This window comes from Oreochromis aureus, linkage group 18 (assembly GCF_013358895.1).
Source record: "Oreochromis aureus strain Israel breed Guangdong linkage group 18, ZZ_aureus, whole genome shotgun sequence".
NCBI classification, from domain to species: Eukaryota; Metazoa; Chordata; class Actinopteri; order Cichliformes; family Cichlidae; genus Oreochromis; species Oreochromis aureus.
Window position 1 is genome coordinate 35496973 of NC_052959.1, and position 27127 is coordinate 35524099.

At 40.1% G+C, this 27127-nt stretch overlaps 3 protein-coding genes across 5 annotated transcripts; 1 reads left to right on the plus strand and 2 right to left on the minus strand.

Annotated features, from left to right (window-relative positions):
- Positions 1–184: 184 nt before the first annotated feature.
- On the plus strand, positions 185–1934 carry LOC120434310 (caspase-1-like). The gene is made up of 6 exons (XM_039602166.1): positions 185–275; positions 438–611; positions 700–901; positions 1022–1162; positions 1250–1359; positions 1644–1934. Exons 1-6 carry the CDS (start codon positions 243–245, stop codon positions 1734–1736), a joined length of 753 nt encoding a protein of 250 aa, XP_039458100.1. The 5' UTR covers positions 185–242; the 3' UTR covers positions 1737–1934.
- An 11416-nt stretch (positions 1935–13350) lies between these two features.
- Positions 13351–17740, minus strand: LOC120434156 (oocyte zinc finger protein XlCOF19-like). Its single transcript, XM_039601717.1, has 4 exons — positions 17585–17740; positions 16894–16969; positions 13606–14059; positions 13351–13429 (listed from the first exon to the last, which is right to left on the minus strand). Exons 1-4 carry the CDS (start codon positions 17738–17740, stop codon positions 13351–13353), a joined length of 765 nt encoding a protein of 254 aa, XP_039457651.1.
- A 2614-nt stretch (positions 17741–20354) lies between these two features.
- On the minus strand, positions 20355–26152 carry LOC116328649 (zinc finger protein 16-like). Of its 3 annotated transcripts, XR_005609046.1 has the most exons (4): positions 25871–26152; positions 23779–24141; positions 21065–21175; positions 20355–20559 (listed from the first exon to the last, which is right to left on the minus strand). XR_005609046.1 is itself a non-coding variant. In XM_039602156.1 (3 exons), the coding sequence occupies exons 1-3, from the start codon at positions 26040–26042 to the stop codon at positions 21159–21161; spliced, it is 552 nt and encodes a 183-aa protein (XP_039458090.1). In that variant the 5' UTR covers positions 26043–26152; the 3' UTR covers positions 20355–21158. The 3 variants fall into 3 exon arrangements, 2 of the variants coding, with proteins under 2 accessions (XP_039458090.1, XP_031606334.2); XM_039602156.1 differs by having other exon boundaries at positions 20355–21175; XM_031750474.2 differs by having other exon boundaries at positions 20355–24141.
- Between the last annotated feature and the right edge of the window lie 975 nt (positions 26153–27127).

Below are 27127 nucleotides of genomic sequence, written 5' to 3' on the forward strand. Positions count from 1 at the left end.
TTCCCCACCTGCCAAATCTCACGTTAATGCCTGAGTAGGATCCCGTGTATCTACATTCAATAGTCTTCAGGTTTATTAGGCTCAAGTCTTATTATCAATTATTCAGTATCAGCAATACATTTTCTCATTGATATTATTTTAAAAATCAGTCCTGAATAATCCACAAGAAGCAGAGATGATGTGATGTGACACGTTCTGTTCCTCCAGCTCAAAAGGTCCTCTGATTTCTTTCCAGGTCAAAGATGGAGACGTGGACAGACAGTCAGGGTAAAAAAGTATGTTACTGTATAATTCATATTAGATATGTTGATTGTTTGATCTTAGCCTCTTGTAGTAACTTTCAAACCAATAATAATAATAATTACTGCAAATGACTGCATTTAAAAAAAATCAGCTTGTGTTAAAATGATCTGAAGAGTTTCCATTTTGTCTCTCAGATTTACCCAGTGACTCAACAATCGCAGTCAAATCGCATCGCCCTGCTGATCAATACTGAAACGTTTACTACAAGTTTATACAAATGTAGAGCTGTGAAAGATGAGAAAGTCATGCAAAATCTACTTCAAACTCTTGGATATGAGGTAGTGAGATGTGGGGACATTACTGCAAAGGTAACTTTTAAAAGCAGAAAATATTTCTTCACTTGCACCCAGTTTTACAAACTGGTTAAATGATCCAGTGACTGATTTGTTCTCACAGATGATCGATAAACCTCTGAAAGAATTTTCTGAACACCCAAAACTGGCCCTCACAGACAGTGTGTTTGTGACTTTGGTGTGTTATGGAGGCACGGGAACTGAGGAGTTTGAAATTGACCAAATCTTTCAGCACTTAAACACAAAGAACTGTCCTGCACTGAAGGACAAACCAAAGATCATCATTATTCACGCCTGCAGAGGAGGTGATTCTCATCTGTCCTCACACACCCAACAAACAGCATGAATGAATTTACTGTTAATATTTGTTCATTTGAAAAGGTAAAAGATCAACACGTTTCAATAAGTCTGTGTGTTTGTTTCAGTGGGGGAGGAATCGGCGGATTTACTTGATAGAAAACAATTTGTGCCCACAGATGACATCGAATCTCTGTCAGTGAACTCTGTCAAAGGTCCTCGGGCACAGAATGAAAAGGATTTCATCATTTTTCATTCCAGCACCACTTGTAAGTGCACCACCTTCCAATAAGTAACATTTATAACGATCAAACACCGCCTAACTACAGATATGATCTGTTTCTGTTTGCTTGCAGACACAGGTTCATACAAACATGAAACATACGGTTCGGCCTTTATCCAACATATCTTTGAGGCTGTCAGGAAGCACTGCCTTACAGATGACATTGAGGAAATATTCAGAATGGTAAGTTTGGCAAGTGGAATATATGGAATACACAAATACATACTACAAGAGGTTATCTATCTATCTATCTATCTATCTATCTATCTATCTATCTATCTATCTATCTATCTATCTATCTATCTATCTATCTATCTATCTATCTATCTATCTATCTATCTGATATTAAAAATGCACCCGTAAAGGCCTGAACTGAGCCCACACTCAGAAACACAGGGTCTTGTGTTGCCGACAATAAAATCGACCTCTGTGTGTGGAATCATGTTAAAGTGCAGTCTAACCAACAGGTCATGCAAAGCTTTGAAGAATTCCCATCTGAACAGATGCCAACCAAAGAGAGAGACACTCTGACAAAGCGCTTCTACCTGTTTCAAAGTTAGTGTTACAGATTTTTGATGTGACTTTAAAATTTTGTGTTGTTTTGGGATGACAGGACACATGAGACTGCATGAAATGTTCAGTATGGTTTATTCACATTAATGAGCGACTGATGGAACTAAAAACTGATGATGATGATGATGATGATGAACAAAACAGAAAAGTATCCCACAACATTAATTTCCCAGTGGACAGCTCTGTGTGGCATCAGTCCATATGAGAGACCTCGATGATCCCACATGGCTTCAATAATGAGGTCCAGGCTCTGAGGAAGCCGGTGCATGGCTCACAGTGTTTCATTGTGTTTTCTATCCAGCTATGCTTTTACTGCATTGTCAGTGTGTTTGGGGCTGAAAAATGAAACCATTAACAACCAGAAGCTTTCCTGATGGTACTTTAAGGTGGCTGAAAAATCTGATGGAACTTTTCTGAGTTCACAGTTCACCTGATCGACACAGCAGCTGTCAACAACCATCTATACTCCAGTTATGTTGAGTCTTCCCAGGCACCTCAACCGCTACTCACATCTTGCGTCCGGTGATCTCAATGGGTCACATGATAGAGTGAGGCGAGGTTTCACCATAGTCTCATCCAAAACCTCTGCTGATAATGACCCACACCTTTTTTCATAACTTGGATCTTGTGATGAGGCACATGATCAATAGTGTGCTAATGATCCTCTTAAGTGGACAACTCCCACTAGAGTTTAAACACTGAAGGAGAAACCTCTTCAAAAAACTTAATGGGGTCCAGTCGCCGTTTTCCAAAGCTGCTTAGATTGAATAAACGGTTCTTATTTAACTCTTTTCTACTTGATCTGAGCACGCAAAGTGCTTTATGCAACTTGCCTCGTTCACCTATTCTATGTAAGAGCTTTCTATCTAACATGCACACATATTTATATTCTGATGGATGCGTTGAATCCATCAGTCTTCTTCAGTAGTTTATGTAGATAATTACTAACAGTGACCATCACAAGCAGAGGACGAATGTCAGCACATCAAAGTCTCTTGGTGGCTTTGCTGCTTTCACTCAACTGATATATGAGGAAAAAACACTTTAAGTTCCTACTTTTGTTCTATCTCATTTAAAAAAAAACATGTAGGTGGTGTGAAAATTTTAATATTTGATTTTAAAAGAGCAATTCTGATTCAAGATGCACCTGAAGAAGTGAAGCAGTGGTCTGCAGGAAAGGAGTCTCTAAACAGGTATGAACAGATCCCTGCCACCTTCACTCAGCCTGTTTGTTTGTTTTATGCAGATGTAAGAGTTACATGAAGTCTTCCCTCTATAACAGTATGAGTGATGCGACATCCATGTTAACATGTTGCCAACGACTGTGCTGGTTTGACCCCTCCTCTCCCTGCAGGGTGGAGCCTGATGGCGTCCGACGGGTGAGCTCGGGTCTGAAGAAGTGTAAGTTTGATTTTATGATGATTCTTGGAAACAAAACAGCACAAATCCAACCATCTTTAAACTATTGTGTCGCTTATTTATATCTCTGATATCAGGAGTCACCATCAAAGAGCCGATCAATGAATAGATGATCGATCAATAACTGCAGCTGGATTTATTTGTTCTCTCCATCAGATTCCTATCAACTCACAATCGACCCAAACACAGTATACAAATGGATCCACCTGTCTGACAACAACAGAAAGGTAATGCGTTTGAATGCACAGCAGCCATATCCTGATCATCCAGAGAGATTTGACCGCCCTCAGCTGCTGTGCACAAATGGGCTGACTGGTCATTGTTACTGGGAGGTTGAGTGGAGTGGATATGTTTCTATAGCAGTGAGCTACAAAGGAATCAAGAGGAGAGGACACAGTGATGACTGCTTGTTTGGGCTGAACAGTCAGTCCTGGAGTCTGGACTGCTCTTACTCTTACTCTGTCTTGCATAATAACACAGAAACCTTCATCCCCAAAGACGTTATCTCTAACAGAGTAGCAGTGTATGTGGACCATCCTGCTGGCACTCTGTCCTTCTACAGTATCTTCTTGGACTCTCTGATCCACCTCCACACCTTCAACACCACATTCACTGAACCTCTGTATCCTGGATTTGGAGTCTGGTCTCTTAATTCCTCAGTGAGAATAATGAAGCCAGTCCATGTACACTGCTATCCTCCAACAGAGTAGCAGTGTATGTGGACCATCCTGCTGGCACATCTTTTCCTCTGACACTCCGATCCATCTCTGATGCAAACAACCTCTGTATCCTGGATCTGAAGCTTGGTTTCATAATTCTTCAGTGAGTCTGTGCTTAGTTCAGTATAAAAACTCTCCTCTGAAAAGCACTGCTAAATAGACCTTTCAGTCTGCACTCAAAAACACTTTCAGATTCATGGATTCAATGATTTAATGTTTTAAACTGCTCTAAATGATTCCTTCTTCATTTCAATCCGTTGAAGATTGAAGCTTCCAGCAACCGTAGAGTGTGAGCCAGGGTACAACCTGGACAGGTCACAAATCTGATACAGGGCTAACATTAACTTTATTCCACTAACTGCATGTCTTTGGACTGTGAGAGGAAGCTGGAGCACGCAGAGAGAATCCAAATAAACAAGGTGAGAACATATAAACTGCACACATGAAGGTGAACTCAGGACCTTGTTGCTGTGAGGTAACGGTGCTAACCTCTGCACCAAAGCTCTTCTGACATTGGTCTGAGAAAATATTTTGCACTGCTGATCAGAAAGAGAAATCCCTGCTTGAACAATGTTCTTTGTGTGATAAAGACTAAATATATATTGATATTCAATTTTCTATACTGATGCTTTGTGTGAAGTGTATTTCTTCTGGTTCGAGTATCTTAAAATCACTGATACAAAAACCAAGTTTTTCCTCACCTGGAGCCTTTTAATGAGAGCTTTAGATGAGAAATTCATCATGATGTTTAAATTGAATTCAATTTTATTTACACAGCACCAAATCACAACAACAGTCGCCTCAAGGTGCTCTATATTGTAAGGTAGACCCTGCAATAATACATACAGTGAGAAACCCAACAATCATATGAAGTCCAGATATGTAATAGTCATTAACACGATCAGACCCATGAGTGGTTTTAATCTTAGGAAGTTTATACAACAACTTGTAGCACCAACTTTAGTTAAATGAGACTGCACAACATGAAATGCAGACTACAGAATTTCAGTTCACTTTAATAATACTGAATGAGAGGAACAGCAGCTAACTAAGTCGTCTACATAAACCTGGAACAGTGTTTCTTGATAGGCTGCTGACACTGCGCTGGTTGCCTGGGATCACGAAACTCTCAGGGTTTGCCTGCTCTCGTTGTACCTAACTGAGGTAGTCTGGGTAAACTTAGGCACAAGATTCACTGGCTTAGTCTGGTGTCCTTGGAGCACCCAGGCAAGGAGGCAGGACTGAGCCACGGGGCAGTCTTCCAAGAGGAAGAGAGAGCATGGCTCCTCATCCTCCGACCACAACCACACCAATGCTGAAGCTGGTTTATTCATGGAATTCAATTCAATTCAATTCAATTCAATTTTATTTATATAGCGCCAAATCACAACAAAAGTCGCCTCAAGGCGCTTTATATTGTACAGTGGATCGTACAATAATAAATACAGAGAAAAACCCAACAATCATATGAACTGTCTGGAATGCCGAATAACAGGAGCTCTTACAAGCTGGGCACCAGCGTCAAAGCTTGAATGCTGGGTGGCTCACAGTCCGTTGGCCCTGGGGCAGCAGTGATGGTGTTGACCTGGGTGACTGGTGCAATAAGACTGCTGATTAAGAAGGCAGCAACAGACAAACTCCAGAAAATTAATCTGCAGTCAACCAGGGAAGACATGATGGTAGGTCAACACAGACTGACACAGACACTGAGGAATAAACAGCACTATTTAAAACACACGAGGGTTAGAGGTATTAGGAGAAACAAGAGTGTAACAAGACACAGGTGATGATCATCAAAAGCAATGAGACAGAAGGTAAAACTAGACAAGCAACTGTCAGCACGTCAGAACCTTAAACTAGGGGAGTTGACACAAGAGGATAAGATTGAAAAGGGAACAAATTAAACTCTGAACCAGGTGAATAAAATTATTGCAAATACTTTGTGTTACAAATGTTTTTCAGAGTCACCTATTTTAATGCAGCCCTTCACACTGACAGTGTAATTTTGCAGGATTAACTAATTTTTTTGGATCAAGTTTGAAATTTCATATTTGTCAAATTTCATGATTTTTGCTTGTAGATTAACAGATCGGACCGTTCAGACACTGCAGTACGCAACAATCAGTTCAATCACCTCTTCTTTCTCCTGAGATGAAGCCAAAATGTTCGTTTCTTTCTTTGCGTGTTTAGAAGCATCTGGACCTGCTCATCATCACTCATGTCCACTTCTTACACTTACAGTGCATTTTTGAGGAACACCTTTACTGTGTACATATCAAGGTTATTATAGTTAACTAATATAATCTACATGTGAAAAGCATTTTGGTTAACTAAAACAAAAATAAAAACTAGACCTGAAATGATTTTGTGAACTTGGAAAAAAGAAAAGAAAGACCAACAGTGGAAATGCCCGTAGTTTAAATATTTGTGAATTTGATCAAATGTGTTCAAAACGTGCTTTATGAGGCTTTATGAGGCTTTAAGTGACATTTGCCCTCCAGGCAATAATAATTAATAAAGACTAAAACTAAAACAGACAATGACAGTTAAAAATAAATATTTTTAAAAGTTGAAAACTAAACTGAAATGATTAAACTCAATCTAAAAACTTATTAAACCTACATTGAATTAAAAGTCAAATGTGATGGTCTCTCAGTCCTCTCCAGCTGATTTCTCGGTTTGTTTGCTGTCTGTCTCTCTACTTTAGTTTTCTCTCTCTCCTCTGTCTGTGTTCCTTTGTTGTTGTTTGTGTTCCTGAGTGGGCCTCACCTCAGGTTGCTGCCGCTGGCTGTCATTCTTCACTGGACTGTTGAATTAGAGTTAGTGAAGCCCTGGCTCCTTCTGCTCAGTGTTTGTGCTGCTGCTGATGCTTCAAGATACTTGCTGTGTGTTTCTTCTGTGTAGATTCCTGGTTTCTATCTTCCCAGGTGTGTGGTAAGACAAACCCTGAGTTGAGAGAGTGTTGTGTGGACTCCCTTCCTCCCTGGAGTCCCTGGAGCACTATACCCCTCCAATGAACTTTCCAAATCATATATTGTAGTCCAACCTGCCTACCAACACAAATACAAAAAGTCAAGGTGAAAAAAAAAAACTAACTAGAAAGTACAAAAGTACAGGCAATCTGGCATATACATTACACAGCAAGTTTGCAACACACTCAGCATGTAAAGGCCTTAAGACTGGTGCTTTATATTGTAAGGTAGACCCTACAATAATCAGACCCAAGATCATGACATGTACAGCCGATATTTGACAGAATCTGTCCTCTGTGTTGGAAAGGCTGTCAACTGTGTGTGGGAGCCCCCTTGTGGCGAGAGAGCACAGTTGCACTATTGAGCACATGTTCCAGGGATCAGAGTTTGAATTAACATATAGCAAGAGCCACCTGGCAGACTGACTCAGCAGGGGATGTCTACACACGGTGTGAGCCGTGTGCATCGCTAAAGAACTGTGAGTAGACGTTCCTTTACCTGTTTGTACTTTTCTCTCACTGCAGAGGTGAGTGTTAGAACACAGAAAAGTCTCATTGTGACAAGATTTGATCAGAAAATTACAACCAAAGAGGAGACACAGAGATTCAGGGAGGAGCTGAGCTGCAACTGAAGAACAGATGAGAGAGAGAAACCTCCACATTCAACAGAGTTCAACACACAGAAGATTCATTTTATTCAACATGTTGATGTTGGACTGTTATGAAACTTCTCTGTTAATCATCATGATTCTAACAGGTACATGACAATCTGCATGTGAAAAAACTTCATCCTAATATTTTAATTATTATTTATGATTTCTTTGTATAAAAACACAATATTTACAGATTTCTGTTCCTTTAGGTGTCAGCTGTCAACAACTCACTGCAAGCAAAACTGAAGAGTCCAGTTTGGAAGGCAGCACAGTTACTCTGTCCTACAGATACTCCAGACAAGCAGCTGGAGGTGACGAGTTCTACTGGTATCGACAATATCCTGGAAAACCACCAGAGTTCCTAATCTTTAATTTGGGAACACAAACCACAACAAATTCCAAACTTTCTGTCAGAATGGTCGATGACAGAAATGGTCTGAACCTTCAGATCTCCTCTGCTGCAGTGACAGACTCTGCTGTGTACTACTGTGCTGTGAGGCCCACAGTGACAGGAAACACCAAAACTCTGTACAAAAACCTTTGGAGCAAAGACAACAGAATACTCCACAACATCCACTAGAGGGAGCCACACACTGTTACACTTCTCTGGGAGTGTAGACTCCTTGAGAGAATGAGACACAGCTATGATGAAGAACTTTAGCAGCGGCAATAATGTCACATGAGTCTCCTCCTGAGTCTTGTAATTAAAGTGTTCAGCTCAGGGGGAAGTCTGTCCTATAGCAGCAGAGGAGCAGAGCTGGAAGAAACACAGCTGTGGGAACGTTTCTGTTTCAAACCAAACACTCATCTTTCTTTGTTTTGTTTTGCTCACAGAATATTAAGAATATTTTAATAGATAATTTTATCTCTTGCAGATGATTCATTCAGCAGATTACAACTAGAAAACATATTTTTACGGGAGGCTATGATTAACCTGAAGTTGCTCTTTGAGTATAAATGTGTGTGAAAGGGTGAACGAGGTGTGTTGTATGAAGCACTCTGAGTGCTCAAGTGAAGTAGAAAAGTGCTTTATGAGAACCAGTACGCTAAAGCTGATAAATGGAGCAAGACTTGCTTTTCTTGATTTTACTGAAGCTCTTTATAAACCTTTTCCTTCTCAAGACTTTTTTATTTTGTATGAAAAATGAAAATAAATTATTAGCTAATACACACATCTTAATGCCAGGCTTAATAATTAGCCTACTTTAAAAACATGCACATTACATTACATGACCTAAAAGGTGGTGTCAAAGACATATCCACATTCTATGTCCTGTATTAAATATGTTCTATCTGAACATATTTAATACTCACAAAGATGAAAGTTTCCCAAGGCACAAGCATGTACATGAGCTATTTCCTCTTTTATTCCTGCTGAAACATTTGTTCACAACATTACTGGAGAAGATACGCCAAAGACAGGTTCATGGCGAGAGCGCTACTGTTGCTCAATGCATAACACAACAGAGATCATTTGTGATACACGTCTTCCTCTGATCAGATTTCAAAGCCAAAACATTTTAGAATAAATTTACTTACAATATTTATTAACTACACACTTATTTATTAGCTTTATGTAACTAAATCATGTCATGAACTAATTACTGTCTTTGACCAAAAGGCATAGGCACAGTTTTTAATGATATAAATGAATCCCAAAGTGTAACTGAGAGCAGAGCAAACACAGAGCAGAGAGGAGGAGCAGAGATTCAGGGAGGAGCTGAGCTGTTACTGAACTATAGAAGAGAGAAAAACCTCCACATTCAACAGAGTTCAACACAAAACAAACTTTATGTTCCTCAACATGCTGTCATTACATCACTGTGTGTTTCCTCTGATTCTTCTCACTCTCACAGGTATGCTCACCTACACAGGAAACTATGTTCAATTCAAATAATTACTGTAAATTTCGTGTAACTGATTAATAACAGATACTGCTTTTTCTTCAGTTATCAGCTGTGAAGAACTCACTCCAACCAAAGAAGAAGAATTTACTTTAGAAGGCAGCACTGTTACTCTGTCCTATACATACTCCAAAGCTGCTGTTGGAACTGATTACTTCTTCTGGTATCGACAATATCCTGGAAAACCACCAGAGTTACTGATATATCATTTACCATCAGGAGAAGTAATGAAAGAAGAAATCTCTGGACTGTCTGTTAATGTAAGCGCAGATAAAACACTGATGACTCTTCAGATCTCCTCTGCTGCAGTGACAGACTCTGCTGTGTACTACTGTGCTGTGAGGCCCACAGTGACAGGAAACACCAAAACTCTGTACAAAAACCTTTGGAGACAACAGAATACTCCACAACATCCACTAGAGGGAGCCACACACTGTTAAACCTCTGATTCTTGTGTCATTGGACTGATGACAAAGACAACAGAGAAATGAAGCAGTAAAGATCAGAGACAGAGACAGAGCTGCTGTGGAAGCACAAAACTATTTGATTGGCTGAGCTGTTAAACTGGCCCCGCCCACTGAAGTTGAGCTCATCCAATGACATTATTTGTTGGTCATTGTGCTGCAGCGGAAGAACATTGTTCATGTGCTGTCTGTCTGGCTTTAATAACTCCAAAGACATGTTGCTGCACCTCTTTTTGCTTCTATCTCACATTATAGGTGAGTTTAAGAACAGGGATTAAAGTTTAGTTGAAGCTGCTGCATTAAGCAGATATACAGACTGCATTTCACTACTTTTCTTCTTTCTTTTTCCAGGACTAACAGCTGGAGACTCAATCACTCCTCAACAAACTGAAGTCACTGAAACAGAAGGAAAATCTGTCAAACTCACATGTAGCTATGAGACAACTTATACACTTCCAGAGCTTCACTGGTACAGACATGATTCTGACCTTCAGGCTCCTCAGTTTATACTCTGGAAAGGAGCCAAAGACAACAGTGGTTCTCAATATATTCCTGATAAACGTTATAAAACCCAGACATCAGATACATCAACTACTCTGACCATAACAGCCCTAACCCTGGCAGACACAGCTCTCTACTACTGTGCTCTAGAAACACAGTGATACAAAGTGTAGAAGAGGCTGTACAAAAACCTGAACACAGATATCTGACTACTCTTCAAAGAGGAGGTAAGTGGTATTCAAAGCACAGCTTCATATCAGATGGATTCTGCTAATTCCTGTTTTATCAGAGTCACTGTGGTTACAGCTGCTAATGAAACACTGTGGGAGGATTCACATGAGCAGCAAATCCACATCAACCACAAACCAACCGTGGGCTCAGCCTGCAGCTGGCAGCATATTTAATCTTTATTTATGTTGTACTTTAAGTTTGTACATATAAATAAAACATTTCAAGAAGCTGAACTATAGTAAAACATAAAAGCAACACAATAACTGAGATACTTTCAAATTAAGCGTTTCATGTTTTGAATTGAAACAATCTGAGCCACCGGAGGACAATCATGATCTACAGGGTGGGCCATTTATATGGATACACCGTAATAACATGGGAATGGTTGGTGATATTAAAGTCCTGTTTGTGGCACATTAGTATATGTGAGGGGCAAACTCCTCAAGATGGGTGGTGACCATGGTGGCCATTTAGAAGTCGGCCATCTTGGATACAACTTTTGTTTTTTCAATAGGAAGAGGACCATTTGACACATCAAACTAATTGGTAATGTCACAAGAAAAACATGGTGTGCTTGGTTTCAATGTAACTTTATTCTTTCATGAGTTATTTACAAGTTTCTGACCACTTATAAAATGTGTTCAATGTGCTGCCCATTGTGTTGGATTGTCAATGCAACCCTCTTCTCCCACTCTTCACACACTGATAGCAACACCGCAGGAGAAATGCCAGCACAGGCATCCAGTATCCGTAGTTTCAGGTGCTGCACATCTCGTATCTTCACACCATAGACAACTGCCTTCAGATGACCCCAAAGATAAAAGTCTAAGGGGGTCAGATCGGGAGACCTTGGGGGTCATTCAACTGGCCCACGACGACCAATCCACTTTCCAGGAAACTGTTCATCTAGGAATGCTCGGACTTGGCACCCATAATGTGGTGGTGCACCATCTTGCTGGAAAAATTCAGGGAACATGCCAGCTTCAGTGCATAAAGAGGGAAACACATCATCATGTAGCAATTTCAAATATCCAGTGGCCTTGAGGTTTCCATTGATGAAGAATGGACCCACTATTGTTGTACCCCATATACCACACCAAACCATCACTTTTGTTGTTCCAACAGTCTTGGAGGGATCCATCCAATGCGGGTTAGTGTCAGACCAATAGCGGTGGTTTTGTTTGTTAACTTCACCATTCACATAAAAGTTTGCCTCATCACAAAATCTTCTGCGTGAACTGAGGGTCCTGTTCCAATTTTTGTTTTGCCCATTCTGCAAATTCTGTGCGCCGATCTGGGTCATCCTCGTTGAGATGCTGCAGTAGCTGGAGTTTGTAAGGGTGCCATTAGTGAGTAGCTAATATCCGCCGAAGGGATGTTCGACTAATGCCACTCTCCAGTGACATGCGGCGAGTGCTACGCTGTGGGCTCTTGCTGAATGAAGCTAGGACAGCCACTGATGTTTCTTCATTAGTGACAGTTTTCTTGCGTCCACATTTTGGCAAATCCAACACTGAACCAGTTTCACGAAACTTAGCAAGCAGTTTGCTAACTGTAGCATGGGAGATGGGTGGTCTCGTAGGGTGTCTTGCATTGAAATCTGCTGCAATGACCCGGTTACTGCGTTCACCAGATATCAACACAATTTCGATCCGCTCCTCACATGTTAACCTCTTCGACATGTCAATGGCTGTGAACAAAGAGAAACTTGTAAATAACTCATGAAAGAATAAAGTTACGTTGAAACCAAGGACACCATTGTTTTTCTTGTGACATTACCAATAAGTTTGATGTGTCACATGGCCCTCTTCCTATTGAAAAAACAAAAGTTGTATCCAAGATGGCCAACTTCTAAATGGCCACCATGGTCACCACCCATCTTGAGGAGTTTGCCTCCTCACATATACTAATGTGCCACAAACAGGAGTTTGATATCACCAACCATTCCGATTTTATTACGGTGTATCCATATAAATGGCCCACCCTGTACTTTAGAGTGCTACATGCACTATTGTAAAGATGTAGGTTCAGTATGACATGTTTACATTGATCAGAGTACCATCATATCAAACTTTTACCTGCAGCAGGTCAGTTGGGAGATTAAAGCATATCTTACATTTTTGAACTGAACTCTCCTCTGTGACTGCTTTCACCTATGATCAGTCACAGCTCTCTGCAGCCTTCATCAGTGTCAATCTGTTGTTTCTATATTAGAACTTTACAAAGACTTAATGGTTAGAATGAATACATGACATCACAAAAACAACAGGCACTGATCACTGTATCGATTACTAACTAATGATGCTCTGAGTAAAAGCCTTTAACTCATCAGCTTGAAAAAAAAAGAAAACGCTGACATCATTCATCATTAAAAAGACATTTTCTTTCTTTCTTTTTTAAAAAAACACGGCATCTTTTACAACAACATGCTGGACATCTTTATTCTGCTTTTGTTACATATGAGGGTTGGAAAAAAATGTTCATAACAAATATGAATTGTCTCCAGTTGGCAATGAGATAATTTTAATATTCATTATGTTTTCCATTTGGAGTTTGTTTTTTTTTATCCTCATGATGGCAGTGAAGTGTGACACAGATGGAACAAAACTCACATGATTACAGTTGGAGTGTACTCTAATAAACCTTGAATAATAATAACACTAACCATGAATCCCTTTTTTTCCTAGTTTGGATTCCCAGGTATTGTCTTCTCTAGAAAAATTTCAAGACTATGGCGTCTCATCTGTGTGAGTTTTTCATGTGGCGCAACAAAACACTAATACGTGTGAACATTTTCCCACAGATTTTACAAAGATATGTCTTGATGCATTCTCAATCATCCAGGAAAGTAAATCTCAAAAGTTGAATCTGTTTATCTGGGACGTGGCGTTTTGTGGGAGAAACGTTTCGTCACTCATCCAAGTGACTTCGTTTCTCCCACAAAACGCTACGTCCAGATGAACAGATTCAACTTTTGGAGATTTACAAAGATATGGTTTCTCTCCTGTGTGAGTTCTTATGTGAACTAACAAATGACTACTACATGTGAACTTTTTCCCGCATGTGTTACAAGGATACGGCTTCTCACCTGTGTGTGTTCTCATGTGCTCCAGCAAATTACTGCTTCGTGTGAACATTTTCCCACATCTTTTACAATGAAAGGGTTTCTCACCTGTGTGCATTCTTAAGTGCACTGACAAATGCGTACTACATGTAAACTTTTTCCCACGGGTTTGACAAGGATACGGCTTCTCACCTGTGTGGATTCTCATGTGGCGCAACAAATTGCTCCTATGAGCAAAACTTCTCTGACATATTTTACATGAATGCGGCTTCTCACCAGTGTGGATTCTGTAATGCTCTTTTATTTGGGACCTTTTCTTAAAGCTTTTTCCACAAACATCACATTTTAAAGACTTTTTACCTGTTTCAGTTTTACATTGACTTCCTGACATGGGAAGAAAAGACTGCCTTTTATTGTCATAATACAGATGTACAATGAACAGTGTGTATTAAAAAATAGCAGTTTATACAAATATCGGAAAAAAGTAGTGTTATATATTTACAGTGCGGGCTATTGCACATAAATTAAATGTCGCACAGTGGTGATGTTAGTTTAGTTGTAGTCTGTGTATAGAAGTCCTTGAATTGGGGGGGTGGAACTGTGTGGTCAGTGCTTGTGTGAGTTCAGGCTGGTTATGGCTCTTTGAAAGAAACTGTTTTTTAGTCGGTCGGTCTTTGTGCTGATGCACCTGTAGCGCTGCCCTGAGGGAAGCAGGCTGAAGAGGTCAAAGCCAGGGTGGGAGCTGTCCTTGATGTTTGCTGCTCTGCTGAGACAGCAGGAGGAATAAATGTCCATCAGGGAGGCGAGAGGGCAGTTGATGATCTTCTGTGCTGCCTTAACTACACTCTGAAGCCTCGCTCTGTCCGCCTTAGTACAGCTGCCGAACCATACTGTGATGCAGTATCTCAGCAGGCTCTCAATGGACGAGCGGTACAAGGTCAGCAGCAGGTTGGAGTCCAGTTCGTACTTCCTGAGGACCCTCAGGAAGTGTAGTCGCTGTTGGGTCTTCTTGATGACCATTGTGATGTTGTCCGTCCAGGAGATGTCAGCGGACGGGCTGTCAACTTTACGCAATAATGCGAGAGGTGGAATTGCTTGCTTGTTTATTAAAGTGCTTGAAAAGTTTACAAAGCAATGTGATCGGCTCGCGATTCAAACTCTTAAAACATCACAGGCTCTAATGCAAGAAGGGGAAACTCGTCGTGCCGCAGTCAACAAAAACTACGGCTACCCAGCCCTCCTCTCTGTCAAAATCAAACCAGTGAAAGACAGACTGACAACGCCCTCTTAATGTCGCCGCTAGCACCCACGTGACTCCCGTTACACATCACCATAGCAACCAAACAAATGAAAACCCAGTGATCATTAAAATTCAATACATTTAATTATGGCTCCTACAAGGAGAAACGAGCAAAAGACACAGGTAAGCAGATGTGTCATTGGATAATGGCAGGTCATGTATAAGAATCAGAATACTTTCTTAATCCCTAAGGAAATAATGTGGGTTACAGTTGCTCCAAGAAGAAATGGTAAAAATAGTAACAGTAACAGACTAAACTCCAAACAATATATACAATAATATAATATTAATTAGTCAGTGTCAACTGGCATTATCCATTGGCTTATTACCCACCAGTCTACCATTGTTTACAGCGCTGTCGGCCGCTGTCTTTTTCTTTTCTTTTTCTTTTTTCACTTAAATGACCTCGGACAAGAAAGCCTAATTTCTGCTGTTCAGTACTGAAGAAATTTAAACTTCTTAAAATTATGCAAAATTGCAGAATATTGCAGAATATTTTTAAGGTTATCTGCTATACAAAGCCAGACCAGGAAAATCTCCTTCATGTTTTTCTGTGTTTTATTCTCAGGTACTTTGACACAAAGACATCTGCTGTGATGTTCACAATTCTGATGAAGTCTCACATGTATCAGTACTGATAAATGATCAGAATTATAATATTTCTGACTGTCTGAGGCTAAATTGAATCGAATCAGGACTTTGAGAACCGGAATCGAATGGATTATAGAAATCAGTGATGATACCCAGCCCTAGTGAGCAGCCTAGGCCTGACAGAAGTGGATGTAGCTGTGGGTAATAAGAAAAGATGAAAAGAACTATTGATAACTTTTGTGTTAAGTTAAGGCCTGATCCGTCTGAAATTCATAGCCAGCTCTGACACGGTGCCATCAATCTTTGAATGCTGAAAAAACAGCAGTGTATCCAGAAAACACATTATATGCTGCAATAAATGCACTGCCCAAGTGTCCCTCTCCCCACTGCCTTTCAGCAGCAGGCAGCAGCAAACAGGTCGTCAGAGGAGCCAAGATGATGATTAAGTTTAACATTTTCTACAATATTGACAAAGCAATTTAAGCACAAGTTTGTTAGTTAATCATTTAGAAATGAATATTGTCTGTATGGACTTCCCCCCAAAGAAAGTGCACATGTAAAACTGCGGTGTTAAGCGATGCGGTTGAAAAATTTGAGTGCGCCTAACTTTTGTGCCGGTACGCCTAAATTTTTAAAGTTAGGTGTACCGGTGCGCCCATGTCAAAAAGTTAGTCTAGAGCTCTGAGACTGCTCTCTTGACTGATCTCTACATTAGCAGAAAGAGTACGCTTAGAATCAGAATCACAGTTCTACTTGATGCAAGTAGAACTGTGATTATATAAAGGAAATTTTTAAATGCTGCAGTAAAATGAGAAAAAGTAATAATTATAATTTTAGTAAGAGCTAATACATATATTAAAAGATCAGAGGGGAAATTCTGTCCATTACAAATCTTAACAGATCCCTCCTGACTCTAAGGTTTGACTGAAGGACAGATCGAGTACCCTGGCATTGACCTTCCTCCAGCTCAGCAGGTGGTGGTGATCAGCTGACAGCTCAGTTGCTCTCTACACCCAGCTGTCAACAACACACCATTACAAAATCAGCTGAGAGCTTTAACCACAAATCAAGCTCGCATTAGCCGGGCTGTCTGTGTGTTAGCTGACTCACCAAAACTTTAAACTCCAATCAGAGATAATGGGTATCACAGAGCTGGTTATCAACTCTCACCGGCTGAGAGACAGACTGTCTGCCCACTGAGGTTTCCTGAGCCTCTGCTCGGTGTGGGGTCCCAGTGCTCACCGTGACAGCAGCTGCAGCTACAGGACAAACTCCTCGTTTAAAACGGCGTTAATGAGAATCACGGCAGCATCAGAGGGACACTCACCTGTCCTGTGCAGCTTGATTTGGGGTTTCCAGGTGATATCCAGCAGTCTGCGCTGACGGTCGATCTCTTCCTCGTACTGGACGATCGTTTTTCAAACTCAAGAATATTTGTTCAGCAGCAGCAGTTAGTCGCTCGTTGATAAACTCTCTCAGATACTGAACTGAAGGCATTGTTACTGCCACAGCTCACACACTCGGCTCACACACTCGGCTCACACACTCGGCTCACACACTCGGCTCACACACTCGGCTCACACACTCGGCTCACACACTCGGCTCACACACTCGCCGCTGAATCAACACAGGAGGAAAGCAACTTCCGCCTTTCCTTTGTTTACTTCCGCCTGGTGTCACACGGTCAAGCTCCGGCAGACAAGGGCTTCCGTTCCACTTCGTTTACGTAACATCTCAGTTTCTAGTAGGAGGGAATATTAGTTACACATTCCTGAAAAATAAAAGGTTTCAGTACCATCATAAGTGGATTTTTCCCACCTTGATGCTAAAATCGGATTCCCAGAGACTGTTTGGTATCACAGGCTGTGGATCTCTGTGGTGAACAGGGTTTGGAATATAAAAGAGAATAAACTGCTCTCTGCTGAGTAAGCTGTACCTGTGCAGGCTGCCTCCTCTTACATCTCACCATCAAACATCACATCTCACACGTGGCCAAAAGGACTAAGACCTCAGCTTACCTCTGAACACCACTCCAGAGGAATGGTTGGACACTCGGTAACTGTGGCATCAGTTACTGGTTTCTCATTGCTCTTAGTGAGAGAGTCACTAAGAGCAATGCATCCTCTTCCATTCCCTTGCCAGGTGCAAAGAGCAGCTGTGCGGAGCAGCAGCATGGTGGCCCAGAGAGCTGCTCTGAATCTGAATGCTGCAGTTTGTTTTTCTATATTCTTTCACCTTTGATCATTCAGTTTGTTGGAATTTAACCAGAGACCATATGTGGATATAAAATTGTAAACCTATGGTCTCTGGTTCAAATGCCATCTCATTCAGCTTTCTCTGTGCTTGTTGGGGTTATTATTGTATGGTTGTTACCATACAATATTAAGCTTCTTGAAGCAACTGCTGCTCTGATTTGGCGCTATATGAATAAAATTGAACTGAGTTAATTTAATTGATGATTTTAAATTGGTTTAGCTGAGGAGAAAGGACCCAGAAAACTGTTTGACATGCTTTTCATTGGTATGTATTTTTAAAAAAGATACATAAAACATATCTGTTAATATGAGTATAACATCTATGTATGTTTTAATGGAACCTGTACCTGGAAACCAACTGTGTGGTGTTCATGTGCCTGAATATGGGACTAATTTATTTGTACATGTATGTTTTTAATTTTCAGTGAAATATCTAATAAAGTAAGGAAAAGGCAAACATGTTAACCCATTCATGCATCACGCTGCATATATAGAGTAGAGAGTTTCCTTCACTGGTCCTGCTGCTCATTGTGTACAGGCAGCTGAAGGAGTTTAGGTCAGGAAACCGATTTGTTGACACAGACAAACATGGAGACAGAACACAGACCCGGTCCAGTCAGAATCTCTGTGAGGATGCAGCTGAAGCTTTTTGATTCTTCACAGAGTAGATTCTCCAGGGGAGGAGATGAGGAGGAGCTACACAAGTGAATATGAAAGGCTTCATTTAGGAGCTGAAGAGCTGCTGTGTTCTCTCTATTGTTCATTCAGTCCAAGAGAAAATCATGTTCCTGCTTTTCATTTGGATGATGATGGTCTCCTTTCAGACTGGTGAGTCATCAAAAGATGGAGTGAGATGCAAAAGGAGATGATAGACATGAAAAGATTTGGATGTTGTTTGAATTGATTCACTTTTTATCAACTAAACTAAGTTTAAAGATACAGAAACATCCTGGTGAAATATGTCTTTGTTGTTTTCAGGATCCTCTGAGGATTTACTGACACCATCTAAAGATGTAGTGATGAGTTTGGAAGGAGACACTGTGACTCTCTCCTGCAACTATTCAGGCTCTGTCAGGAACCTCTACTGGTACCATCAGAAGTCCAGTTCACGTCCACAGCTTCTCATGGAAGAACATTCAGAGAAAATAGAAAAGCTGAAGTTTAGAAAAGATCAAGACAAAAGTGAGTTTCATCTGGAGATCTCCTCTGCTGCAGTGACAGACTCTGCTGTGTACTACTGTGCTGTGAGGCCCACAGTGACAGGAAACACCAAAACTCTGTACAAAAACCTTTGGAGCAAAGACAACAGAATACTCCACAACATCCACTAGAGGGAGCCACACACTGTTAAACCTCTGATTCTTGTGTCATTGGACTGATGACAAAGACAACAGAGAAATGAAGCAGTAAAGATCAGAGACAGAGACAGAGCTGCTGTGGAAGCACAAAACTATTTGATTGGCTGGGACATTAAACTGGCCCCGCCCACTGATCATGAGCTCATCCAATGACATTATTTGTTGGTCATTGTGCTGCAGTGGAAGAACATTGTTCATGTGCTGTCTGTCTGGCTTTAATAACTCCAAAGACATGTTGCTGCACCTGTTTTTGCTTCTATCTCACATTATAGGTGAGTTTAAGAACAGGGATTAAAGTTTAGTTGAAGCTGCTGCATTAAGCAGATATACAGACTGCATTTCACTACTTTTCTTCTTTCTTTTTCCAGGACTCACAGCTGGAGACTCAATCACTCCTCAACAAACTGAAGTCACTGAAACAGAAGGAGAATCTGTCAAACTCACATGTAGCTATCAGACAGATGCAAGTGATGCTTGGCTTTATTGGTACAAACATCATTCTGATCTTCAGGCTCCTCAGTTTATACTCTGGAAAAAAGGAAAAGGATCTGCAGCTCAATATATCCCTAATAGAAGATATGACTCAGAAACATCTTCTACAACAACTACTCTGACCATAACAGCCCTAACCCTGGCAGACACAGCTCTCTACTACTGTGCTCTAGAAACACAGTGATACAAAGTGTAGAAGAGGCTGTACAAAAACCTGAACACAGATATCTGACTACTCTTCAAAGAGGAGGGAAGTGGTATTCAAAGCACAGCTTCATATCAGATGGATTCTGCTAATTCCTGTTTTATCAGAGTCACTGTGGTTACAGCTGCTAATGAAACACTGTGGGAGGATTCACATGAGCAGCAAATCCACATCAACCACAAACCAACACTTTATATCAGCATCAACATTCAGGAGGAAACATCGTCGCTGTCTGTGGTCCTGAAATGGAAAGAATCTGAAACTTAAATGTCATGAAGCTAAGGAGTTTTTGTGTCTCTGGGCCCAGGACACTCTGACAAAAGACATTTTTCATCTCCAGAATTTTACTTCCTGATTTAAGTCAACAATTCAGTATTAATTCTGACACACTGTGGCTTCTGATTCTGTGAAGTGTCTTCATCTTCAGCTCTGCAGCTTTACTGCGGCCTTGATTTATAAATCATGAAACAGACAAAAAAACCTTAGAAAGAGCTTTTTATAAGAGCATGGTGAAAATCTACAACTTCCTAGTTTCACTTCTAAATCCTGAACAATCAAAATTAGTTGAACACAAAACAGAAGAACAATAAGTGAAACATGCTTTCCACAAATAAAAGACTCGTGTTGTCAGTGAGCACTACAGGATTTCTCAGCTTCAGTATCTCAGGTCACAATCCAAATATCTGAGGTAGAGTAAAAACAAGGAAAAAAATCCTACATAGATCAGAATATGACAGAATACAATGGAAACATTTCATACATCCAATTTTCCAACCAAGTTCAAATACACACACAAACTTAACTGATGGCGATAAAAGGGAAAACAAAGCCAGTCTAACTCTGGAGGGAAAGAAGCTGCTTTAAAAACTAAGAGTTGCCGAGCAACGTCTCCACTCGTACCTTTTTATATTTACATTGTTGTGACAGAAAACTGCAGCAAACTCACGGAACTTAGAAACAACAGGAAACACTTCGGTTCATATTACACACATTTTTCTTCCAGAGTCTGTGAGTGCTGGAAAACACAGACTTTATAATAAAACAGAACAAACGTACTTCTTTCTATGGTCAGCTTTAACAAGACTTTATATCATAAAACACCAACTGTAATTCAGTGGCAGTCCGTACATCCAACGGTACACGGCACAAACAAACTTAACACAATTCAAACAGAAAATGAAATCTGACCTTGTGTGAGATTCTTCATGTTTCACTGCAGAATTACAAACAGTCATCATGAGAGTGCCACAGTGTGACACAGAGGGAAGCGACACTGAGTCGTCTAAAGTTGCGTCTCTGCTGCACATGAGAGAAAATAAAAGTAATAACATATAAAATTGTCACATTATGTTGATTAGTAGCTTGTAGAGCAGTGAAATGATCAGATTTCAGCCTTGAATTTGATTTCGGCTTCCTTCTATGAAATGATGATCATGGAACAATACTGAAGCTGTGTGCTCGACAAACAGAACACAAAAGCACATCAAGCACTTCCTGATTCACAGCTGTTCTCTGAAGGTTTCCTGAACTAGTCTGCACGAGTAACGCTGTGTTAAAAGACACATATAATAAAACTGAGCTGTCCTGTACAGCAGAGGGGGAGGAGCTTGTCATTCAGCATCATACTCTGTTGTTTTGAAATACTTTGAATTTAATGGAAGAGACGTAATGAAGATGAAATCACGTGTGAAGAGTGCTTCAACCACCTGAAAACAATCCACAAACTGCAGCACGACTGACGCACAAAGGCTAAGAAAAATAAAGAAATGGTTACTAACGTGAATTATCCGACATTGACTCAGCATCCACAGAAGCGAGTCCGTACAGCGCATCAGCGTTTCTACCCAACTCACCAACGCAACCAGCAAAGATACATGTCCACAACAAAGGTTTCAGCACACGGACTCACTCACTCAGTTCTTTTCCTGAAGAGGAGAAACCTGCACTGCATGCAAAAGCATGCAGGGAAACGTAGAAGGAGGTCAGAGCTGTCGAATACGTTACTGAGAGTTTCATCTACATCCATCATGCAGGAACAGTGAATGCAGGGAAAGACTTTATATTTAGTTTTAAGTGGATGCACTTACATCAGGCTTACACCATATCGGTCTGGAAAAGTGTTTTAATTAATTCGTTAATATATATATATATTTTGGAATGTGGGTGAATAATATTAGGAATGTTGCATTACATGGATGTGAAAGCAGTGTTATGTTTACATGCAGTAAAAGCCTTTTGTCACAAAAATACATGAATAATCACAACAATTAATCATGATCACAATATTGATCAAAAAATCAGGAGAATTATTTTTGCCAGAATCGTGCGGTCCTACTAGTTTGGTAGAAATCGACTCACCGGTGCAAAAATCTCCACAACAAACAGTTTTGATCCTTTCGTTAGTCATATGTTCATACTCACAGCACCGTGGCTGTTCTCCTCACTGCAAAAACAATACAGTTTTTGCAGTGAGGAACAATACACTAGCCAAATGCTTTTTAATGGCCAACAGTCATTTCATGTTTATTTTATTGTTTGTTTGAGATCTGCTGCTGAGAATGATTCATTTTCATTTTCAGATTTACATGTTTGTTCGATCACGGCTGCAGAAATGAGGATTAACTCTGCTGCAGACGCACAGGATAATACACCTTTGTTTTCATCATGAAGAGGAGTGAGTGTGTGTTAAAGTGGGAAACACATTAGTCGAAATCTTACACTTTTTCTTCACCTACCGTTTCTGCTTTTACACACATATATATAAAAAACATAAATAACTCTAAAGTTAAAAATCAGACAAATGTTAGTTCCTAATACTGTTTTACCTTCATATGTTCACAGAATGAGATCATTCGTCATCGGAACTAAAGACATGTTAAGTGGCAGTATGGATATGGTACTCTACTTCCCGCCTCCTATTTTCCCATTTCTGAAACAGCCGTGAGCATCTACAGTGTTCATACTAAGTGCTATCGTCTACAGGCTGCTGTTGAATAGCAGAATATCAGAAGACTACAAGTAAGCTATTAGGTTAGCGCCTACTAGAGTGCCGGTTCACATCACTACATCTTATTATACATAAATCTGCATCATCACCAGTGAGAGCCGAGAACACACAGAAAAACTGACATTTAAATTCTGATGGTTTTTTTGTTTACCAGATTTCATTATTTCATCACATTTATGGAACATATATGACCTTTTGAGATGAGTCATGATCTTAATTTCAGACTTTTAAAGACTTTTTATTGAGCAGCAGGAAGTGTGTAAAGCCGGCTCTGTGAAAGCTTTACTGTTAACAAGTTTGATAATTTTATCAAGCTCGGCTTCATAAATACACTGTTCCCTGCTAAATATTCAGAACTAAAACTTTTTCCCTGCGTGAGTTTTCATGTGGACTACCAAACCACCTCTTTGGGTAAAACTTTTCCCACATACTTTGCAAGTGTATGGCTTCTCACCGGTGTGAATTCTCACGTGCACCAATAAAGTACATTTTTTAGTGAAACTTTTCCCACATGTTTTGCAAGAATACGGCTTCTCTCCTGAGTGGATTCTCATGTGGACCAACAAACTGCCCCTTTGAGTGAACGTTTTCCCGCACGTTGTGCAAGAAAATGGATTTTCACCCGTGTGCACCGCCTTGTGCTTTTTAAGTGCTAATAAGTAACAAAATCTTTCACCACAGGTGTTACAGGTATACGGTTTCTCACCCGAGTGGGTCCTCATGTGAACCAACAGACTACCGCCTTGAGTAAAACTTTTCCCACACGTTTCACAAAGATAGGGCTTCTCACCTGTGTGGATTCTGTGATGTTCGTGTATTTTGTATTTATTCTTAAACAATTTTCCACAAACATTGCATGTTACCGACTTTTTACCTATGTCAGTGTTACACTGACCCTCTGACGTGGGAGAGTCTTCTGCATCGGTACTGTGACTTCTGTTTGCACTATGTGCTGATCCTAAGTCTACATAGTTGCTTCCTCCCTGATCTTGACCCTCAGCTATCAGGAAGCTGTGAGAGAGGATCTGCTCCCTGTCTGGTCCTGGTTCACCGTGGGCTCTTTCCTCATACGCAGCAGTCACCATAAAGGTATCAATGTCCTCCTTCAGTGCAAGCTGCTGTTCCTCCTGACTGCTGTAGAAATCTTCCTGTTCATGTTTGATCTGGAGAGGCTCTGGTTCCCCGCGGTTCTCCTCATTACAGAGCTGCTGGTTAATGAGAAATTCCTCCTCCTTATAGACATGCTGCTGCTGGAGGCCTAGAACAGAGCCAACAGAAAGAAAATTGATGTGATGACAGAAAAACTCCTCTGAGCAAAAATATCATTAAAATAAACACACACAATGTTTCCGCTTCTTCTAAAAGTCTGGTCTGATGTGTAAAAAAAAGCTAAAAATCACGTCTGGAAAAAGGTTTGTTTTTTTTGTGGGGATAAACTGTTTATTTTACAGCATTACCCCAATAAACCCACACACAGGGTTAAAAAGGTAGTAAAGAGCTTCATAAAATTACATTTATAAGATATTAAAACTCAAAGAAACCTACAGAACCCAACTCACTAATATAACTATATGCCCAGGCACATAAGGAGAAGGCCCTTTATATTCTTATTTCTTGGTGTCAGTGAAAATCCAGGCAGCGCGTTCTGAATCAGCTGAAAAGACAGTTAAAAAAGTTGAAAAAATAAAAGTATGGATGACCTTGTGTGAGTCATCAGCAGACAAGAATCATCCAGTTCTTGTTTTTTTTTTTGTTTTTTTTGCTTCTGTGTGTTTTTAGCTTTGAAACAGAGCTCTACTTTAAAAAAATCCCCGGTGACGACCTGCCATTAAATATAAAGCGCTTTGAGGCAATTGTTGCTGTGATTTGGTGCTATATAAATAAAACCGAAGTGAATTGAAGTGTTATTGCAGATCAATATTATATTTCCATCATCTGTTCATGTGTTTTACTTTATCATTTCTCATTCACTCTGAGAGTTACTGAGAGCACCAGGGGGATAAGTGGATGCTGCCGAGAGTAACGTCAGGCTCAAAAAGCAGCACCACTGCTCTCATTTTCTCCTCTCAGTGTGCACACAGACACGCATGATAGTGGGTAACCATGGTAACAGTTCTCAGGTTATTATTTCCATGCAAAAGAAAGAACACAAGTACCGATGTTGTCTAACCGAGTAACTAATATACTGTGCATGTATATAGTGCATATTACTTTTCAAAGTCAGTGTGCACTCTGTGCCAATAATGTGACTTTAGAAGAAAAAAATAAGCCCTTCATTTGAAAAAATGTACATTTTGTTATGCTAATCAAAGATCAGCATGTCTGTGTATTCCACAAGTGTCCAGAGGTTAATGTACTACATTATGTTTCGCGTACAATGTGTACTTGTGAAATCTGGGGGACATCACTACACAGAAGTCAATGTGAAAACGTAAAAAATCAAAAATAGGCAAATACAGACAAAAACAACATGTAAATGTTAAGTGATTCAAACATGATTCAAAATAAAATACATAAGATGTGTGTGAAACAGAAGAGGAAGTGATGCAGCTGTGAAGACACATTTCACTGGATGGAAAAGAACCCGGTAATAAAAAGCAACAGATGTGTTGGATGCACAGCTGCATGAAATATTGGCCTGTAGTCGGCAGCGGACTTGACGACCGTTCAGCTCTTATGGAAGGAAATACTGTCTAAATATTTTCCCTTTATGGAATGTTTTTTAAATAATTAGCTGACTCAATGAAAAAATAATCTGATGCTAAGTAACCAACGATCACGTTAGAAAATTAGAGACATGCTGACTGCATTATTTTTACAACCAGGACAAGAAGAGAGAGCAGAGGTGATGATGGCGAGTGCGCAGGGTGAGGAAGAGGCGAACATCCCAAAACAATAATATGATAATATAAAACATAGCAAATAACTTTAAAATGAGTGAGACTCGTTCCTGTGTGAGTTCATCCATCCATCAGAGTGAGACTCGCCTGCTGTGTGCAGCTTTATTTCGGGTTTCCAGGTGATATCCAGCAGTCTGCGCTGACGGTCGATCACTTCCTCGTACTGGACGATCGTTTTTTCAAACTCTGAGAAGATTTCTTCAGCAGCAGCAGTTAGTCGCTCGTTGATAAACTCTCTCAGATACTGAACTGAAGACATGGTTGCTCAAACAGCTCAAAGATTCAGCTGAGAGACAACAACAATACGACCGTCTTCCTGCTCTGTCACACAGGAGAAAAGCCAACGGAACTTCCGCTCTTTCCTGTTTACTTCCGCCTGGTGTCACACAGTAAAGTTCCGACAGAGAAGGACAGGTTTCGCTCCCAAACCAGGTTATAGTACGAAGTTATATATTTATTTATTTTTTACCGCATTTCACAAAAACAAAACATTATTTTAACCATAATAAGTTGAATTTCAACTTAAAAAATTCTCCGTTTAAACTGAAAACTGATTGTTAGTTTGAGTTCTTCTCATTTTTATAAGAGAAATAGTTTATTGGTTGGTCGACTCACTTTGTGTTCAGCTGCTCCATGAAAATAACAGATTTTCCTTTTATTGTTTTGTTTTAATTTTTTCCCCCGTAAATTTATTTAACTGTGTGCTGGCTTGGTGAAGCACTTTTGTTGAAGTGCTTAAACTAAAGTAAGCAACTGGACTTCTATAAATTTCTTGAAGATGTTTCACTTCCTGTTATCAGGATTCATCAGTTACAAAACCAAATGGCTGCTGTAAAACCGAAAATTTTAGACACCTAAACATATTATTATTATTATTATTATTATTATTATTATTATTAGTATTATTTCAAAGCGCCTTTATAGATACCCAAGGACACTTAATGATAGAATAAAACACATAATAGAACATTGCAAGTGAAGAAAAATAAGAAAACAAAAGCACAAGATAAAATAAACAGGTTCACAGTGAATATGCAGATTTGAATAGGTGGGCAGTAGTAGGAGGGATTTAAACCGGGGGAGAGAATCAAGGTTTCTTATATCTGGGGGTAGAGAGTTCCACAGCCTGGGAGCAGAGCAGCTGAAAGCGATGCCTGCCATGGTGCTGAGGCGGAAAGAAGGCACAGCAAGCTGGATAGAAGAAGATGATCGAAGAGATAGTGCTTAACAGGTCAGCAAGGTAGGCAGGAGCGAGGTTATGAGGGGCCTTGTAGGGGACTACAAGGCCCCTCATAACCATAAAGACAAACCATAAAGTTTGTACACTATCTGGAATTTCACAGG

What these genes read in the sequence shown, in the direction of transcription:
- LOC120434156 (XM_039601717.1), bottom strand. Translation starts at nt 17,740, where the DNA reads ATGCTGCTGCTCCGCACAGCTGCTCTTTGCACCTGGCAAGGGAATGGA. An exon ending in CTCTGGAGTGGTGTTCAGAG is followed by an intron (nt 16,970 to 17,584) that starts GTAAGCTGAGGT and finishes ACGATCGTCCAG; the next exon opens with TACGAGGAAGAGATCGACCG. An exon ending in ACTCACACAGGAGAGAAACC is followed by an intron (nt 13,430 to 13,605) that starts ATATCTTTGTAA and finishes ATGCATCAAGAC; the next exon opens with ATATCTTTGTAAAATCTGTG.
- LOC120434310 (XM_039602166.1), top strand. Translation starts at nt 243, where the DNA reads ATGGAGACGTGGACAGACAGTCAGGGTAAAAAA. An exon ending in GTGGGGACATTACTGCAAAG is followed by an intron (nt 612 to 699) that starts GTAACTTTTAAA and finishes TTGTTCTCACAG; the next exon opens with ATGATCGATAAACCTCTGAA. An exon ending in TATTCACGCCTGCAGAGGAG is followed by an intron (nt 902 to 1,021) that starts GTGATTCTCATC and finishes TGTTTGTTTCAG; the next exon opens with TGGGGGAGGAATCGGCGGAT.
- LOC116328649 (XM_031750474.2), bottom strand. Translation starts at nt 26,042, where the DNA reads ATGTCTTCAGTTCAGTATCTGAGAGAGTTTATCAACGAGCGACTAACT. An exon ending in AATAAAGCTGCACACAGCAG is followed by an intron (nt 24,142 to 25,870) that starts GCGAGTCTCACT and finishes GCTCTGTTCTAG; the next exon opens with GCCTCCAGCAGCAGCATGTC.